The sequence below is a fragment of the Gigantopelta aegis genome, chromosome 6 (genome assembly GCF_016097555.1).
Source record: "Gigantopelta aegis isolate Gae_Host chromosome 6, Gae_host_genome, whole genome shotgun sequence".
Classification (NCBI taxonomy): Eukaryota; Metazoa; Mollusca; class Gastropoda; order Neomphalida; family Peltospiridae; genus Gigantopelta; species Gigantopelta aegis.
This window is the reverse complement of record NC_054704.1, coordinates 28090187-28108341: the sequence shown is the minus strand read 5'-3', so window position 1 is coordinate 28108341 and position 18155 is coordinate 28090187. Positions and strand designations below refer to the sequence as shown.

Below are 18155 nucleotides of genomic sequence, written 5' to 3'. Positions count from 1 at the left end.
TAATCAATGTGCTCTAGTTGTGTCGTTAAACCAACCAAACAAACTTTTGTTTTCTTCTGTTGAGTTATTAATTCAAATTGGGACAGTTCCTAATTTGTTTTAAATAAGGCACTGGGACGTGAATATGACGAGGCAGGGGCACGCTCTGACGGGAATATTGGTCGTAAATATGACCCAGGTCTAGTGCCGGTTCGATTTCCTCTGTAATCTGCTCCTACCAAGATATTATTACAACTTATGCGCTATCTGTTTTTGAAAAATAATAAATTGGGTTAGAAAACGTGTGCCCACTCTATTTAATTCATGCATCGTGGTTAACGTGTTCCCAATCCATTTTACACATGCATCGAGGTCAGTAAGTGGATTTTTCACCGAGGAGGATCAAGTCATAAAAAAACATTATGGAACGTTTCTATTTGTAGATTTGATTGCTCCACCCCTTTACAGCAATGAGTTCGGATTCAGGAGCGCATTGCCGATACATATTATCAGTTAAAAGCGGAAGTTGTTCCAAATGTACGTTCGAGGATCCAGGTGCCGGAAGAACCGCCATGCGAAAGCATATGAAGAAGAAGCACCACCATTACCAATGTCCAAGCTGCAGTAAAGGCTTCTTTCTCCAAATATCTCTGCACAATCATGTTAACAATGCATACCACAAAATGAATACCTGTAGAGTCTGCAGAACATCACGCGATACTGCAGGCGATCTTCTGGAACATGTGAATGCCAAAAATCACCATATTAGTTTACAAGGCAATAGCACATCCAGGACAAACGCTTGGATGGTTGGCGTATTAAAAGGAGGTCAGAAGGGAGACAATCTGAATGACTTCATGAAGACAAACGTCTTTCCTGACAAAGAGTATAAGATGAAAAGCAAGGAAGTCGTGGAACGTCTAAAGATGTTTGTTCAGCACAACACAGGATACAATGTCAAAGAAGTATTTGTTGTATGTCTTTATTTGTTTATTTATTTAGGTGTATATTAAAGAATACATTTGTTTCTATGGTATTTTTATTATTTAACCAGTTGATTGTATCTTTTGCAATATTAGTTAATTATAGCCTGTGAGTCTTTGTTTATCTATGTGCCTTTCTTTTATGTCTTTCTGACAAGCCTGCTTGCCCGTCTGTCGGCGTTACTCTTTATATCTATCTATCTATATTTATTTATCATCTATCCATCCATCCATGCATCCAATAGCGTCGATAGTGCTGGTGAGTATGGCCAACTGCCTAGGGTCTCGGCTGTAATAAATAACAGAGACTTGAGAAAGGAACACGTAAATCATCTGTTAATGTTAACTTAATTAAATTAAAACTTTCTTTACGACTGTATGATAATTCATGAAAATCATTTATTATTTTGATTGATCTCGTTCATGCAAAATGTGGGCATTTTTGTACATGATCCCTCATATAGCGTTTGTAATACTAAGACCGCTCCTCCATAATTAAGTAAAAGTTTTGCCAAGACGACGCCCTTCGTTCACTTTCAATGTCACCTACTTTTTTAACCAACATTATGTGATTTTCTGTAACTGGCTTTTTATCTGGTTGTTTGTTTTTAATATAAAAAATCATTTATAATTAAAAAAGACCATGATTATTTGTGTTTAGTTTATCAATAAAAATGACAGTATGAAGTGGAATTACCTGGAAACGCACCCATGGATTTGCTACCAACACCTGATTTTCTTCAAAACAGTAGGATCAGTTCAAAAAGCTTACAACCAGAGCGTATATCTAGTAGTCCAACATTATGTATCGAAGCGGAAAAACAGTAAGTTTTGATAGCAATCACATTGTTTGTTTCTAGGGTGGATCGCAAGGCAAAAAAACTAATCTGCTGGGCCATTCAGACGTTGACCTTGTTATGTACAACAATCGCTACGGCACCATGAAAGACTTCCGGGAGAACTTGCCCAAGGATTTGGAAGCATTGACGAATCATATGAAGAAGGACTTGACCTGGGCTAAAGAGGTGAATATCACCAGGACGACGAAACACGCGGTTCAGTTTGAGGTAGAACTACCTGGATATGCACCCATAAAAGTGGATTTGCTGCCAGCACCGGATCTTCTTCAAAACAGTAAGATCAGTTCAAGGGATGACATCCAAAGCTGGTTATATCCTCTTTGCGAAATTGAGAGTAGTCCACTATTTTACATATTTTCCTTTTTAGTTTTTTTTAGTTGTTTTTTTTGGTAAATTTATTTTAATTTTATTTGTGTGGTGTGGGGTTGGTGAGGACATACATCTGATAGAAATAATGGAAGGCTATTTAATTTGAGCAAATAAATATAATTGCTTTCTTTTTGGATTTTCAGGAATGTTTTAAACGTTAAATTTTGGACACTATATAGCATTGTACCCCCCCCCCCCCCACACACACACACATACACACACTTCTTTCCAACAATACCAGCGCAAATGTTTGTTTTCAGTGATGCATGTTGGGTTCAAATACGACACAATTGTCTAGAAATGTCTCTACTCTGTTTAAATCACTCTCGAACCAGATATTATAGCTCAGTTGCATCAATCCTCACCATTAGACTATTTTCCGACTAGTACATGTAGATCAGTCCGTGGTATGTGCTGTCTTATGTGCGGGGAAATACATTCAAACCACTCAGTGATACTAACTGGATGCAGTGAGATTTAAATTGACATTAATTGAATAGACATTCAATTTTAAGCACTACGTCTAGGCTTAGATTTGAACCTTTGATATAGTGTTCTGTTCCTTAATAGTAGGCTATGCTGCACCTTAGAACACTATGTCATGCAGTCGGTAATCAAACAAACCGGATATGGACCTGGATTCTCTTTAATATGCCCATATCCAATTAAAGCTCAGGTATATCCATCCTGGGCAGATATCTGGCGATCGGAGTCTATAGTTAATGAAAATAGTGAACTACTCTGTTGGACGAAGTTATTCGTTTTGACAGAATGAAACGTACATAATCGATTACCCTACTGGAAGCAGCGTCAGTCCTGGTACGCTTATTATCATTTTATTTCTTGTGATCGTTACTGTAACGCATTCTGGCCCGTAGCCAGCATTTCGAGTGGAAGAGTTCGACTAGGTATTTGCTGAGGCCTTTCGGATATGAAGTTACCTGAATGCGTGAAGCCCTCGAGCGTTGTATGGGGGTGGGGGTGGGGGTGGGGGTGGGGGTGTGTGGGCGTCCAGGGGCATGTTCCTGGCATCTGGAACTTAAAAAACGATATTTTAAAACAATGCATTTCGACTATTTTGTAGATTGTATTTTTGTTATTTATTTATGTTTTAAGATAATGAAATTCTAGCACACAACAGAAGTTACGGGTATTGGCAATTACTTATTATAACGTTAGTAACATAAAAGGTATGTGTATAAGCGTACAAGACAGTGGGCAGGCGGAACGGGGGAGGATTACCCCCCCCCCCCCTCCCCCCAGTGCTGGAGAAAAACATCAAATTTGGGCAAAAATGATGGAGATATTCGGGCAAAATGTGCTAACCTGAGATCTTTTTACCATTTATTTCCATCATTCCACCAGCAAAAATAATTCATGTACAAATGCATAGTTATTCCTTTGCAACCTTATATAGCTGCTTGGTAATATGAATAAATGTTGTTATCCTGATTCGGGCATTTTTGCTTAATTCGGGCAATAACCAGTCTGCCCCCCCCTCCCCCCAAATACTACAAATATGGGAGCCCGTACGCCTATGCCTCAGAACTACATGTATGATCACTCCCTTTAATAATGAACATATTTATGAAAAACGAAAGACACTACCTTCTTAAAAATTGTATCATTACGAATAACCGCCAACATACGCATGGAGTAAAGGTGTAGTAGTCCTTAAACGTTTTTAGCAAAAGGTATTGCATAAAGTATTACATCCCATTTCATTTTTGTCTCTGATGCGTTATATCATCAAAATGGCATCTACATGTTGGACATAAAACGTTTTGAAATACTAGGAAATAACCGGCATGATGAAGCAACTTCTATGCCAAAATGACTAAAGAATATTGCATGATATATCTGGAAGCCAGTGTCGATTTGAATCTCTATATATAAAGATCAAGGCCGGAACAGGATTACTTTCTAACTTTGGTTGATAAATCAATGGAATGTGAACTGCTGGCATTGTCATGCAATATTATCGAAGTCTACGAGGTCATCAATACAGCAGAAAATACAATTAAACATTTTTGCTACATGTATGTAAGTTCCTTTGTTTTGAGTTTGTCAGATTAGTTAGAAATGCTGAATTATGTACACTGCAGCTTTGTTAAGGGGAGCGCTAAATGACGAAGACAAGCAGATATTGTTGTATTGGAGAGTTGCAAAAGTTACAATCAAGTATTAGTGCAATATTATAAAACGAAAAGAAAAAAGTGGACCTCAGCGTTTGCGGGAAGGTTCGGACGAATCACCCCGACCCTCACCCCCCTTAAATACGGGCCTGGCATTATTTTATTGGACTCTACTGCTCTTAATTGTGTAACTTTCACCAACTTCAAGAATATTAACGAAGGCAAATGATTGAATGAATTGGCTTAACATATATATATATATATATATATATATATATATATATATATATATATATATATATATATATATATATATCTCGAGTTAAAACCCTTTCACTGTAGACATAGAGCGACACAGGTTTGACCATGAAAGATTGACTATTACATCGGTGGGCAATTTTAAGATAGGTGCCCCTCATATATGTGGCAAAAGCATATATCTTGTCAGTTCAGGCGATGTTTGAAAAACAATCTCTCAGTGTTGACTTAACCAATTCATCCAGTGGCTTGAAAGAAAGAAAGACATGTTTTATTTAACGACGCACTCAACACATTTTATTTACGGTTATATGGCGTCAGGCATATGGTTAAGGACCACACAGATATTGAGAGAGGAACCCCGCTGTCGCCACTTCATGGGCTACTCTTTCCGATTAGCAGCAAGGGATCTTTTATATGCACCATCCCACAGACAGGGTAGTACATACCACGGCCTTTGATATGTCAGTCGTGGTCCACTGGCTGGAACGAGAAATAGCCCAATGGGCCCACCGACGGGGATCGACCCAACAGCGACAGCACATCGAGCGAACACTGTACCACTGGGCTATGCCCCCCCCCCCCCCCCCCCCCCCAAGTGGCTCGAGTCCTGCTCAGTGCAGTGCAGTACAATGGCATAAAAAACCCCACACATGGTTGCAATTGTAAGACACCTTTAATTTGCTAGTTTCCGAGCAAAATATGATAGCAATGTATTTTAACACGTCGTTATAGCGTAAACCATAAACGTAAGCTAACGTTAAAGCTTTTAAGCTTGTTTTTAAATTTCAGAAGAACCGGAGGACATCTACAAAGAAATGAAAACAAAATCCGAGGAAGAACGACAGTATTATTCTGTATGTTTTGCCAAGAAGCAAACCGAGTTCGTGAAGTCCGTTTCCCCAAATGTTAAACATCTGACAAGACTCGTCAAGTACTGGGCAAAGGTAAAGTACCGTGTCAGTAAGTCAACTACTTGCATGCAAATAATGTTATGGACCTATTAGGTGTTAACCATACATGTTTTACGTACATGTAATTGTTATTGTTTTTGTACCTGCTCCTTATGAGTGTTTTGTATAATAAAATTGAATTGAATTGTAAAAACATGTAAAGATATGAGGTCCTATTTTTATAGGGTGGGTGAGGGGTGGGTGGAGCAGTCTGATATTTGCCCGAATTAAATGAAACTGCCTGAATTTGCATTACAACGTTTATTCATATTTACAATTTCTACCAAGCAGCTATATAGGGTTCCATTCGAATAACTACATCTATTTATATAGATGTACAACTCATATTATGAGTAGAATGATGGAAAAACATAGTAAAAGGTATTCAGTCCAGCTCATTTTGCCCGAACATTTCCATTGGTTTTGCCAGAAAGCGAAGATTGGCTCCAACACTGTACTTTTACAAATAAATAGAGGCTATTTCATGGGGGTTTTCGAATACGATGTTTATGTCAACGAGTGATGTGTGAAAACCATATTTTCACGAATTACGAAGCATTGAATGAAAATATGGTTTTCACACATCACAAGTTGACATAAAAATCGTATTCTAAAAAACACCATGAAATGGTCTATTTATTACGTACATCTTTCCTAATTTTTGACAGTCTTTCGCTTTTTATTAATATCTTTCTCTTATCCTATTGAAAACAGGTAACGCAGTAATTTATTTCTTCGGATAGAACTGTTCCAGAAAACATTTACTAGACCATAGACTTTTTAAAAGAAATTTGAATAAAAATTATCTTTATTTAATTACTAAATTAACATTTATTTAATAATACTGCTCTGCAAACATACCTGACAAAGCCATCCTCAAAATAAACCCATGAAAACAAAACGAATCGAAAGCCGTTAAATTTTAACTTGCACTCAATGACAGGACACGGTGTCATCATTATTTAGCTTCGTGTTCAATTCGTTTTAGATATTTTATCGTCATTGCACTTCATATCCCTTTTTTAAAGCAACAGTTGTTTAAATTACTACTCCTCTTTTCTTTTTTACTTTTCAAATACTATCATATGCGTTGGTAATAACTAAACTTAAATACGAAGAAATGACAGAAAGGGAGATAATTTAATGATGAACTTTAAAAAAAAAAGTAAATACGATTTGTATATTGTCACTGTAGCTAAAATATGACTTTTCACCTGATATCACTTTTATGGTTTCTGTAGATCTATATATTTCATTGCTATATATATATATATATATACTCTTCTAAAAAAGAAACGCAAAAGGGTACAAATGGGTTATAACTCCGATTTTATGTTTCCTACCGGTTCATGCTTTGTGAATATAAGGTCATTGCATGTCCCAAACACATTCCCACGGTTACATTCGATAAAACGCAGCTACTGTACAATAAAGTTCCAAAATGTGAATATTCGCAAAAACGCAGCCACGTGCAAACCATGTCACCACTGCACGTGCGTTGTCTGCACGTGCAACATGAACACCGACAGTATAAAAGTGCAGGGTGTTCGCTTGCCTGGCCTCTGTATCTGGCCGACAGTTGACAATCCAGGACATGTCACGTCTCAGTGAACCGCAGAGAAACAATGCCATCGGCCGACTAGACGCAGGCGAATCCAGAACGGCCGTTGCCAGGGCATTCCATGTGTCCCCAAGCACCATCTCCAGACTGTGGGACCGTTACCAGCAACATGGATCAACACGTGACCTCCCTAGATCCGGTCGACCACGGGTCACTACCCCCGGGCAGGACCGCTACATCCGGGTACGCCACCTTCGGGAACGATTGACTACTGCCACCTCCACAGCCGCAGCAATACCAGGTTTGCGCAGGATATCCGACCAGACCGTACGGAACCGCCTACGTGAGGTAGGAATTCGTGCCAGACGTCCAGTTCGAGGTGTCATCTTAACACCACAACACCGTCGACTCCGACTGCAGTGGTGCCAGATCCATCGACAATGGCCTCAACTGCGATGGAGACAGGTGTGGTTCAGTGACGAGTCCCGATTTCTGCTCCGACGTCATGATGGAAGATGTCGCGTGTATAGGCGTCGTGGTGAACGTTATGCGGCAAACTGCGTGCAGGAAGTGGACAGATTCGGCGGGGGTAGTGTCATGGTGTGGGCAGCCATCTCACACACTGGCAGAACTGACCTGGTCCACGTGCAGGGCAACCTGAATGCACAGGGCTACATTGACCAGATCCTCCGGCCACACATCGTTCCAGTTATGGCCAACGCCAACGCAGTGTTCCAACATGACAACGCCAGGCCTCACACAGCACGTCTCACAACGGCTTTCCTACAGAACAACAATATTAATGTCCTTCCTTGGCCATCGATATCACCGGATTTGAACCCAATTGAGCATCTATGGGACGAGTTGGACCGACGCCTCCGACAGCGACAACCACAGCCCCAGACCCTGCCCGAGCTGGCAGCAGCCTTGCAGGCCGAGTGGGCCACCATCCCACGGGACGTCATCCGTACTCTGGTTGCTTCAATGGGCAGGCGGTGCCAGGCAGTTGTCAACACACGCGGAGGCCACACCCGGTATTGACTCCAGATGACCTTGACCTTGGTGGTGTGTCCTATCACTTACTCACAATGGACTAGAGTGAATTGTGAACAATCCTGCAACATTTGGTAATTATCGGACTCACCATTCAATAATTAAATCAATTCTCCAAATGTTACGACAATGTGGTTTTGCGTTTCTTCTTTTGAAGAGTATATATATATATATATACAGTGGACTCCGTCTAAACCGGATTCTGTGTAATCCGGATCTCTGCGTAAACCGGTCCATTCCTAAAGCCCCGTCCAGCTACCGTTTATCTCTTGGGTATAAATCTCTGCCTAATCCGTATTCTGTCTACTCCGGACTCCGGATCTAAAATCAAGAATGAAAGAACCGTTCATGCATTAATTACCTCTGTCTACACCGGACTGGGATTTGACTGAACGACGGGCTGCTTAATTAGTTGAACAATGATCGTCAATTGCCAAGTAATCAGGACGCCGTCTCAAGATCAAATACAAAATGTACTCGCACGTGTTAGTGTGTGTGTGGTTAGGCCATCGGTCTACAGGCTGGTAGGTAATGGGTTCGGATCCCAGTCGAGGCATGGAATTTTTAATCCAGATACCGACTCCAAACCCTGAGTGAGTGCTCCTCAAGGCTCAATGGGTAGATGTAAACCACTTGCACCGACCAGTGATCCATAACTGGTTCAATAAAGGCCATGGTTTGTGGTATTCTGCCTGTGGGAAGCGCAAATAAAAGACCCCTTGCTGCTAATCGGAAAGAGTAGCCCATGTAGTGGCGACAGCGGGTTTCCTCTCAAAATCTGTGTGGTCCTTAACCATATGTCTGACGCCATATAACCGTAAATAAAATGTGTTGAGTGCGTCGTTAAATAAAACATTTCTTTCTTTGATACCTAACTGATTTCACTCTTGTGAATTCGGCGAGTTATACTTGTCAACTTGTTCCCCAATCATCCATGGGTTCAAATGTCATTGTTGATCGCGAGTTGTCGATCATTCAAGAACCATAACTCTGGATGAACTCTGTCTAAACCGGTCCTCTATGTAAACCGGACTAGTTTGTCGGTACGAAGTGAGTCCGGTTTAAGCGGCTCTCACATATCAGCCGGCGTCCGCGCGATTTTTTTAATCGCAGGAGTCGCCGCTGGATTTAGAGCCCGTGGATGAATCAGGCGAATTTCATGTCTGCGACGTGTGCCCTCACATATTACGACGGGGCCCGGGCGGTGCCCTTTGAACATTGGATCGCAATGGAGACAGTGCGGCGGCCAGGGCGTCGGCCGGACACCGCTAGATAATCTGGCGGGCGCCGGCTGATCAAAGAACAGAGCCCAAATCTTGGGGTGGCAGTTGGGGCCCGCATGGGGGCCGTTTAGAAGCCGTCGTGGGTGGGGTCGGGACCAGCGGGGCGCCCGGCCGATGTTGTACAAATCGCCCGGGATCCGTGAGGGGACCGTGAGGCTATCGCAGGGTGGCCGTGAGGGGCCTGTGAAAATCCCACGACGCCCGGCGGTTTTTTCGCAATAATTTTCGTCAAAATCTTCAGGCGGCCGCCAGATCACCGGTCGTTTTCCGGCAGGCCGCCGGGCGGGGCCCTAGCCACATGTCTACGGGATTGCCACGACCTAAAATCACGCTTGGAAAATCGCAGATTTGGGAGTCAGGTTTTCACACCCGCGGGTTTCGGGCTACCCCTGAAAATCGCAGCGGAGCTCGTATAAGTCGGGCAGCGTCCAGCCGGGCGCCTCGCGAAAATGTCCTTTTTGGCCTGTTTTAGGAGTCGCGCGGGCGCCGCGACCGATATGTGAAGGCCGCTTTAGACAGTCCACTGTATATCTATCTATCTATCTATCTATATATACTGATGGAAAGAAATAAGGGAACACATCAATTTGTAGACCAAATTTAATTCACTACTAGCGTAGTAATGTCTGTATTTCATACCAAGTTGTAATGTGGGATTGAATGTCTGTAGTGTTGAATGAGCTGCCTATATGTTCCCAGTCAACTTCGGACAATATGAATTGATTTTTGATGCAGTCATTGTTTGTTGTTGCTATCTGTGTGATCCTTTATTTGATTTGATTTGATTTCTATTTCTGTTTAGTTTCTGTTCTTGTCTATTCCTCTTTTTGATTTAATTTCAGACTGAAAATGTCCCAGTCAAGTCATATTTCACCGAACTCCTAGTTATTGATTCGTGGAAACGTTGGGGAAAACCTGATGAATTCCCCATTGAGGAAAAGTTCCTGTCGATCATCCACAGACTGGAAGACTTGTCCGATTTGAGGAGGATGCGATGGAAAGAAAACTACACTACCATGAAAACATTTCCCGACCTTCCACCGTAAGTTTGACTGTAGATAACCTTCGAAAATGAAAATCGAGAAAAAGAGCACAAGGAAATTATTTAGTGGGATGGGAGGGAAAATCCAAACATGTTATACGAGTGTAGGTGGCAGCCGGGGACACAGAGGCAAATATCCAGATGTATTATTTTGTAGGTGAGTACAATTTAATTTTATTCTGTTGGTGATGGCTATAAAATTGTCTTGCCTACTAAACTTAGAATAGTGTTCAGTCTCTGAGGATGAAATAAGGAAAACGCGATACATGACATCACAAGTCATTGGATTTTTGGAACAACAAATTCCTCTGAAAGTCTATGTGTGATTATCATTTAATGAAAACTACTAAAACTACTTGAATTCCATATCCAGTTCACAGTGTAATTTTAGCTAAACTTACAAAAATTTGTCATAAATAAGACTAGTACAAACTAATCGACTCCATACATAGTCTTTAAATAAAAACCTCGCGAATTGTAACGTACTTGCACGTCGTATAAACAGTCGCGTTCAGTACGACTAGATATAGGCGTACGGGCTCCCAGTTTTGTAAGGGCCCAGGCTGGATGTTGTGCGAATTAAAGGAAAATGCCCGAATCTCGATAACAACATTTATTCATATTACCATTACTACCAAACAGCTATATAGGATTGCAAACGAATCACTATGCATTTTAAATTTAATTACAACTAATTTTGAGTGTAGAATAATGAAAGTACATGGTAAAAAGGTCTCACGGTAGCACATTTTGTCGCGAATATTTGCATAATTTGTGCGCGAATTTGAGGTTTTGCTCCAGCACTGGGGGTGGGGGTGGGGGCGGGGGCGTTTGCCTCCCCCTTACACCACTGCCTTGTACGCTTATGGGACTAGATTCCTGTCTTATCAAGTCGTAACAAATCTTACAAAATAAGTGAATGTACAAAATTTGGAAAATTAACTGTCGGTAACAAAATAAGAGCCCTAGGAAAGAGACGAGTTGAACAAAGGAACGTTACGGCGTGTGTGCGTTATTACTTAATTGATCGTACTTCGTCGATCGTTCCCTAAATACTCTTTTAGTAAATTAAATGATTGGGTTTTAAATTTTTTATGTGCACATTTTAAAGCAAAAGTTACTAAATAATGTTGGCGGGAAATTACCATTATGTAACTTTGACATTGCACTTTTAATTCTTATACGGATTATTACGGAATGAAACGAAACTAGTCGACTGCTTTATCCAAGGTAATGTGAATGTTCATGAAATGGCAAGACAATAATCGATTACCTTATGGTTTAAAATACAATGTTGACGGTATAATTACCTTTTCGTTACTAATATTTTTATACTTGCAGTTATGGCTGTAGCGAATAGATCGTACCGTCTTTCGTTGTAAGAAATTAATTGGTTTGATTTAACCATCTCGTATATGAGTGTGGAAAGACAGACACACAGGTTATCCTATTTTTGTTGTTATTATTATTGTTATTATTATTATTATTGTTATTATTGTTATTGTTATTATTTTCAATTAGAGAGGGGCCGGTATTGCTGGATGTGATGAACCCGTTTAACAATGTGGCGCCAACTGGTGAGGATGTGCGTGAAGTTGAGGAAAAAGCCACCAGTCTTCTCGTCAGAAAACCAACGTGGAGTACAGAGTAAACCATATCACATCAACCAGCCAGGTTTAGTCGGCCATTTTCCCGAATAAGGCTTGGTGACAACATGTCTACTAATTCGAAACAATTATTACTGTACTCGTGATGTTATCATTTTACATTCATTAATTGTTTTTAATGAACAGCTGTTGAATACAAACTTTATTGCCTTTATAGATTTTGATTTGATGATGTTTGAAGAATCGGTCTATGGAAGAAGTGATTTGAGATAAATGGGAAATATTTTAATATAATAATAATAATATGCAAAAAGATACCAAATTATTTTTAATCTGAATTTTTGAATTGGTGTGAAATAAAAAAACAAAAAAAAGCTATTTCTTTCTTTTTATTTTAAATTTCTGTATTTAGAAATGATGTAGAGGACTTTATTATAGCTAATATAATAAGGTAGATCTGCTAGGCACAGTTGCATCTATGTTTAAAAAAGCATGTAATATTACCTAGAACTATGTATATTAAGTATTTATTGAAAATACTCCCACACCCCCACACCCACCCACTAGGTAAAACGGTCTTAGCTTTGCACATTTCCCCCGAATATCTGCATCATTTTTGCCCGAATTTGAGGTTTTGCTCTAGTACTAGGGAGGCAGTTATGCAATAGCCATGTAAGAGTCACTTGAAGCGGTTAATCGATTAAAACGTTAGCAGACTGCTTAATGGCGCCTATCAATATAACAAATTACTACATGCAGCAAACTATCCAACCTGGGACACCTATATTCAAAGGCTGCCAGAGCTGCAGAGCAACAAGATATCCCAGTTCCAAGTTCATTTAACACACACATTGTACATATCCTTAAAGATAAACAGTCTACATCATTCAAAAACTGTCTTAACGAACAAAATATATAATTCTCCGAAACCTGAAACATACAAATTATGACGGACAACTTTGACAAGCGTCTGCATTGCTTAAACACTATCAAAAACCAAAACTATAGGTAAGCTTTAACAAAACTACGTATATCTGCACAGAACCTGGAAATAAAAAAGGACCTCCGAAAAATGTTGCTAGAGAATTCAGACTTTAAAAAATATGTGGTAAAGATATATAGAGCGAAATCCATTTTATATGGAAATATTCCATACTGGAAAATACACATAATAAACTTTTCTCATACATAAAAGTAGAACATAAACATTTCGAATCACTGAGTGATTCTGATAAAGTAAAACTTATTATTGAATATAATCCAAACACCACGCAGCGAGTATCAAAATTCATACACGAATTAATAGTACAAAGATAAAACTTATGCAGATCCCTTGGCCAAATCACAGGAGTTGGTTGAGTAATTGTACGCCCGTCTATGATTGGTCCTATTATGGTATGGCGTTGTCCGTTGGTTAACGTTTTCTTGTCCGGACCATATCTTATATACAGATGCACACAGGATCATCAAACCTCATATGTAGAAACAACTTTGGATGGTGGTGTGTTGAGTACTATTACAAGGTCACTGTTACCTACTTTTCACGGTCTACTGCACACAACAGTAAATCCTTGTCCGGACCATGTCTTGCATACAGATGCATACAGGACCATCAAACCTCACATGTAGAGACAACATGGGATGGTGGTGTGTCGCATACTATTACTAGGTCAATGTGACATACTTTTCACGGTTTACTGCACATAACAGTAAATCCTTGTCCGGACAGATGCATACAGGACCATCAAACCTCACATAATATAAGAACAACTTGGGATGGTGGCGTGTCACATACAATTACTAGGTCACTGTGATACAAATAAATCAAATAATTTGTCTATATTCTGAATATCATATGGTTTTCCATCACACTCCTGACGGGCGTATCATGTACCTCACCGGTACTCTTGTTGTATATAGCTGTTTGGCATGTCATTACTATATTATTAGCTTATTGTGTGTGTCCTGTGTGTATGTATGTGTATGTGTGCGTCTGTGTGTGTGTGTGTGTGTGTGTGTGTGTGTGTGTGAACGTGTGTGTGTGGACGTGTGTATGAATGTAAATGTGTGTGTGCGTGAATGTACGTGCGTACGTGTGTGTATGTATATTTATGTCAGTGTTCGAAATAAGCACTTGTCCGTTTGTCCCGACAAGTGAAAATTTATTCGGACAAGCAAAATGTGCCTTGGTGGTTGTCCAGTGGACAAGTAAAAACTTTCAGTGCAGTTTCATTTTTAGCATTTTGAATAAAACAATCCGTTTATTTGGACGAGTGAAAATATTGACGGACAAGTAGATGTCTAGATGGACTAGTAAATTGTTTTGCTTATTTCTATCACTGTATGTCTGTGTAGCATATGTATGCAGGTATGTGTATTAAAGCTGTTGTTTCCTGTTGCTATAACTAGTTCTGATGTTTGCTTTCTTTTTCTTTTTGAAATGGGAATCTGTCCTCTTAACCACTGTACTCATACAGTGGTTGAAATAAAGCTCGTATTGTATTGTATTGCATTGTATTGTATTTTGTTGTATTGTGTTATATTGTATTGATAGGTGATGCTCAACATACAGTATATTAAAAACCGCTCGATATTTATTTTTATTTATGTCTAAATCCGTAACGTCATGTTCCCGAGTCACCAAGCTCGCCATCTCGTGTTTATTAGTCAACTCAGCAAGGAAATAACTAATGAGGGTGGTGGTGGTGGTCGAGTGGAGTGGATGTCAGAAAGGTGGGGCCCACTATATTACATGGTAATACCCAGATTTTCGTTTTTTTAAAAACTCCAGGAGTGCTAAAAATCGCACTCCTCAAAATGCTTACGAGGGGGGTGAGGGTGGGGGTGAGGGTGAGGGGTGGTGGTGGAAAGCACACTCCTCAAAATAATCAGAATTAGAAGCAAGAGACCGTGAGGAATTGCACCCATGAACATGATTAAGTTTGAGGAGTAATAGTTTCTAAATTAAATATTTTAAAGGGACATTCCCGAGTTTGCTGCATTGTTAGATGTTTTCGAAAAATAAAATATTTCTACGATTAAACTTACATATTAAATATATTTTCTTGTTTAGAATATCAGCGTCTGTATATTCAATGTGTTTCTGGCCGTCTTAATATTTGTAAGAAGCCCAAACTGGATTTTAGGAAATAAAATAAAATTTAACCTAGTACAAATATTAGAACGATCAGAAACACATTTAATATACAGCTATTAATATTTTATGCATAAAAATATATTTGATATGTAATTACAATTGTTAAAAAGTCTCTGTTAGTCGATAGCATCTTAAAAATTGCAGCAAACTCAGGAATGTCCCTTTAAGGGTTAATGTTTTGTGTTTTCAAAATAAATATCCTAATTTAACTAATATGATGATTGTTCTCAAAGATGGAAGGAATGGGTCATTGCAGTCTTACACAAGAAAAACCCCACCATGAACACGACATTTGTCGATTTCTTATGTATTATATGCATATCATGTTGCATTAAAATTCTGATCATGATAATCTGTTGACTGTTTATGAATAAGGAATTGAAACTGATTTGTTTGTACTTATTCTGTTTTATTTAAACAAGTACAATAATTTTAGTTTTCATCACAAAATGATATGATTTCTTCATGGACACAAACCTGTGAACTGAATGTAAAAGTGTAACAACCACATGGCACAGGGTTATCACATTTATCATAATATCATAATATACATGTTATGTACCTGTAAATTCTCTATTTTAAATAATAATAATAATGTCATAACTGAGAAAATGTCAACATCTATTGTTTTCTACCCAAATATATCTTACTACAATTTTTATAAATATATATTTTTACAAACAGAATTAACTTTGATTATCGGTGTACTGTAGTTAACACGTCATTTATTATACTACTAACTCGAATCACAGCAACCCATACCCCCCCCCCCAAAAAAAAAAAAAAAATAACACAAAAAAACACAAAACAAACCCACACCAAAAAAAACCCCCAACCTAATGTAAATTTAATTTAAAAATATACATGCTGTACACTCGGTAAATTCGAATTACTGAGTTGAAATTAAATCGGTGTAGGTTTGTTTTAGGTGCCCGTCAACCGATTACATGTACTAGAAATCTGACTCTACCAACGTCAATGTCCTTGGCTTTAAATCACGTGACAGTATCGTGAAATAGAAAGTAGAAATATCTGGAGTACGTCGCTATGCTATTAACGAAAACAAAACCTGCTTTACTAAATTTGTTTTTTTGTTGGTGTACGCGTTTAATGTGATATCAACATGTATAAACATTATACACATCATAGAATTATTGGACAACACACCAACCGTATTATGTTTTCTGTACGTGATCAAAACGACGACAGTGTAAAATATGTTTTGCGAAGTTACCTGCATCGTACGAAATTAAACACAACAAAACCGACGAGATCTTAATAATAAGTGAACTCCTAGCTGATTGGCTCAGTGTAAAGATAACCAACCAATCGTGTTTCAATTTATAAAAAGTATTCTCGGAAGTTCATTGTGAACAGAATGAAAAGGTTTGTGGCGTTGTGGAATAAATAATTAAAATGGCAGAATTAAAAAAAAAAAAATCCCTTGCTACTAATGGAAAAATATAGCGGGTTTGTTCTCAAATTACCAAATGTTAGACATCCACTAGCCGATGATTAATAAATCGATGTGCTCTAGTTGGATCGTTAAACAAAAACTAATTTTTTATTATATATATATATATACTGAACAAAAAAGAAACTTCCGATTTGTACATATAGTATTTGTTGTGTTAAAGAATTCATTGTGTAATGAAATTATATAGGTAGTATTAGCCTTGAGCTGTATTATCAGGATTCATGAATTTTATCGATTATTTTTGCACTGTTAATCGTCGACAACGTGGAATTCAATTTGCACGTGCATGCATGGTTCAACATGTCCCGTGTAGTATTCGGTCAATTTGTTTTACTTGTCTTACTGACATTGTTGTCAAGTGAACGAAAACGCTTCAAAATTTGTAAAAAAAATTAACGTTTTTTTTACATTGTAGCATTTTTAGTATGCCAAGAATACCCAATAATTTACGCGAACGGGCGATTGGCATGCTTGATGCTGGCATGTCGACAGAAGACGTTGCAAGGCATGTTGGGAGTTCTAGTCGAGCGATACGAAATCTTCGCGTAAGATTTCGAACGACAGGAAGCACCAACGACTTGCCACGTCGTGGACATCCGCGTGTTACAACGCGTGGTCAAGACCGCTATATCATGAACACGCATTTGCGCAATCGATTCCAAACTGCCACTGCTACTGCTGCTAACACACCTGGGCTTCATAATAACCGAATCAGTGGGCAAACTGTTCGTAATCGTCTGCGGGAGAACGGTTTACATGCACGGCGTCCTTACGTCGGATGCGTTTTAACGCAACGTCATCGTCTAAATCGTCTTAATTGGGCACGTGTACACACTCGTTGGATACGGCGACGCTGGAATACCGTTCTTTTTTCGGATGAATCCAGATTTTCTTTACAACGTGGTGATGGCAGGGTGCGCGTCTACCGTAGGAGAAATGAACGCTATGCAGACTGTTGTGTTCTTGAACGAGATCGTTTCGGGGGTGGGGGTTATGTCATGGTCTGGGCAGCCATTGCCCATGGTTATCGTTCACCACTAGTCGTCATTGATGGCAATTTAAATTCTCAACGTTACCGCGATGACATTCTCGCTCATCACGTCATTCCTCTGTTCCACAACAACGCCAACATCTCGATTTTTCAGCATGATAATGCCAATCTAATTAAAATTAGCTCCACTATTACATGTGGATCTAACACCAGCCAGTTGGAGCTCATGTCCACCAATCAAAACCTTACTTGCAGAATCCTGCCAGTGATTTAAAACTAACAACATTGCGTAGTGCCCAATCTCCAGGTAACATTTCATCTGTAAATAATAATTTAAATATTGACCAATCACACTTCGCCTTTTATAACGTTATTTGGGAGCATACAAATTCTAAAAATATCGGGCGAGTCTATTTTAGTGGCCGCAGTACAGCGAACCATACCAAT

The 18155-nt window shown here is 39.2% G+C and overlaps 1 protein-coding gene across 1 annotated transcript; it reads left to right on the top strand.

Moving 5' to 3' along the window:
* Nucleotides 1-426: 426 nt before the first annotated feature.
* On the top strand, nt 427-12295 carry LOC121375594 (2'-5'-oligoadenylate synthase 3-like). Its single transcript, XM_041503129.1, has 5 exons — nt 427-953; nt 1823-2096; nt 5377-5531; nt 10277-10476; nt 11998-12295. Exons 1-5 carry the CDS (start codon nt 450-452, stop codon nt 12125-12127), a joined length of 1263 nt encoding a protein of 420 aa, XP_041359063.1. The 5' UTR covers nt 427-449; the 3' UTR covers nt 12128-12295.
* The last annotated feature ends 5860 nt before the right edge of the window (nt 12296-18155 follow it).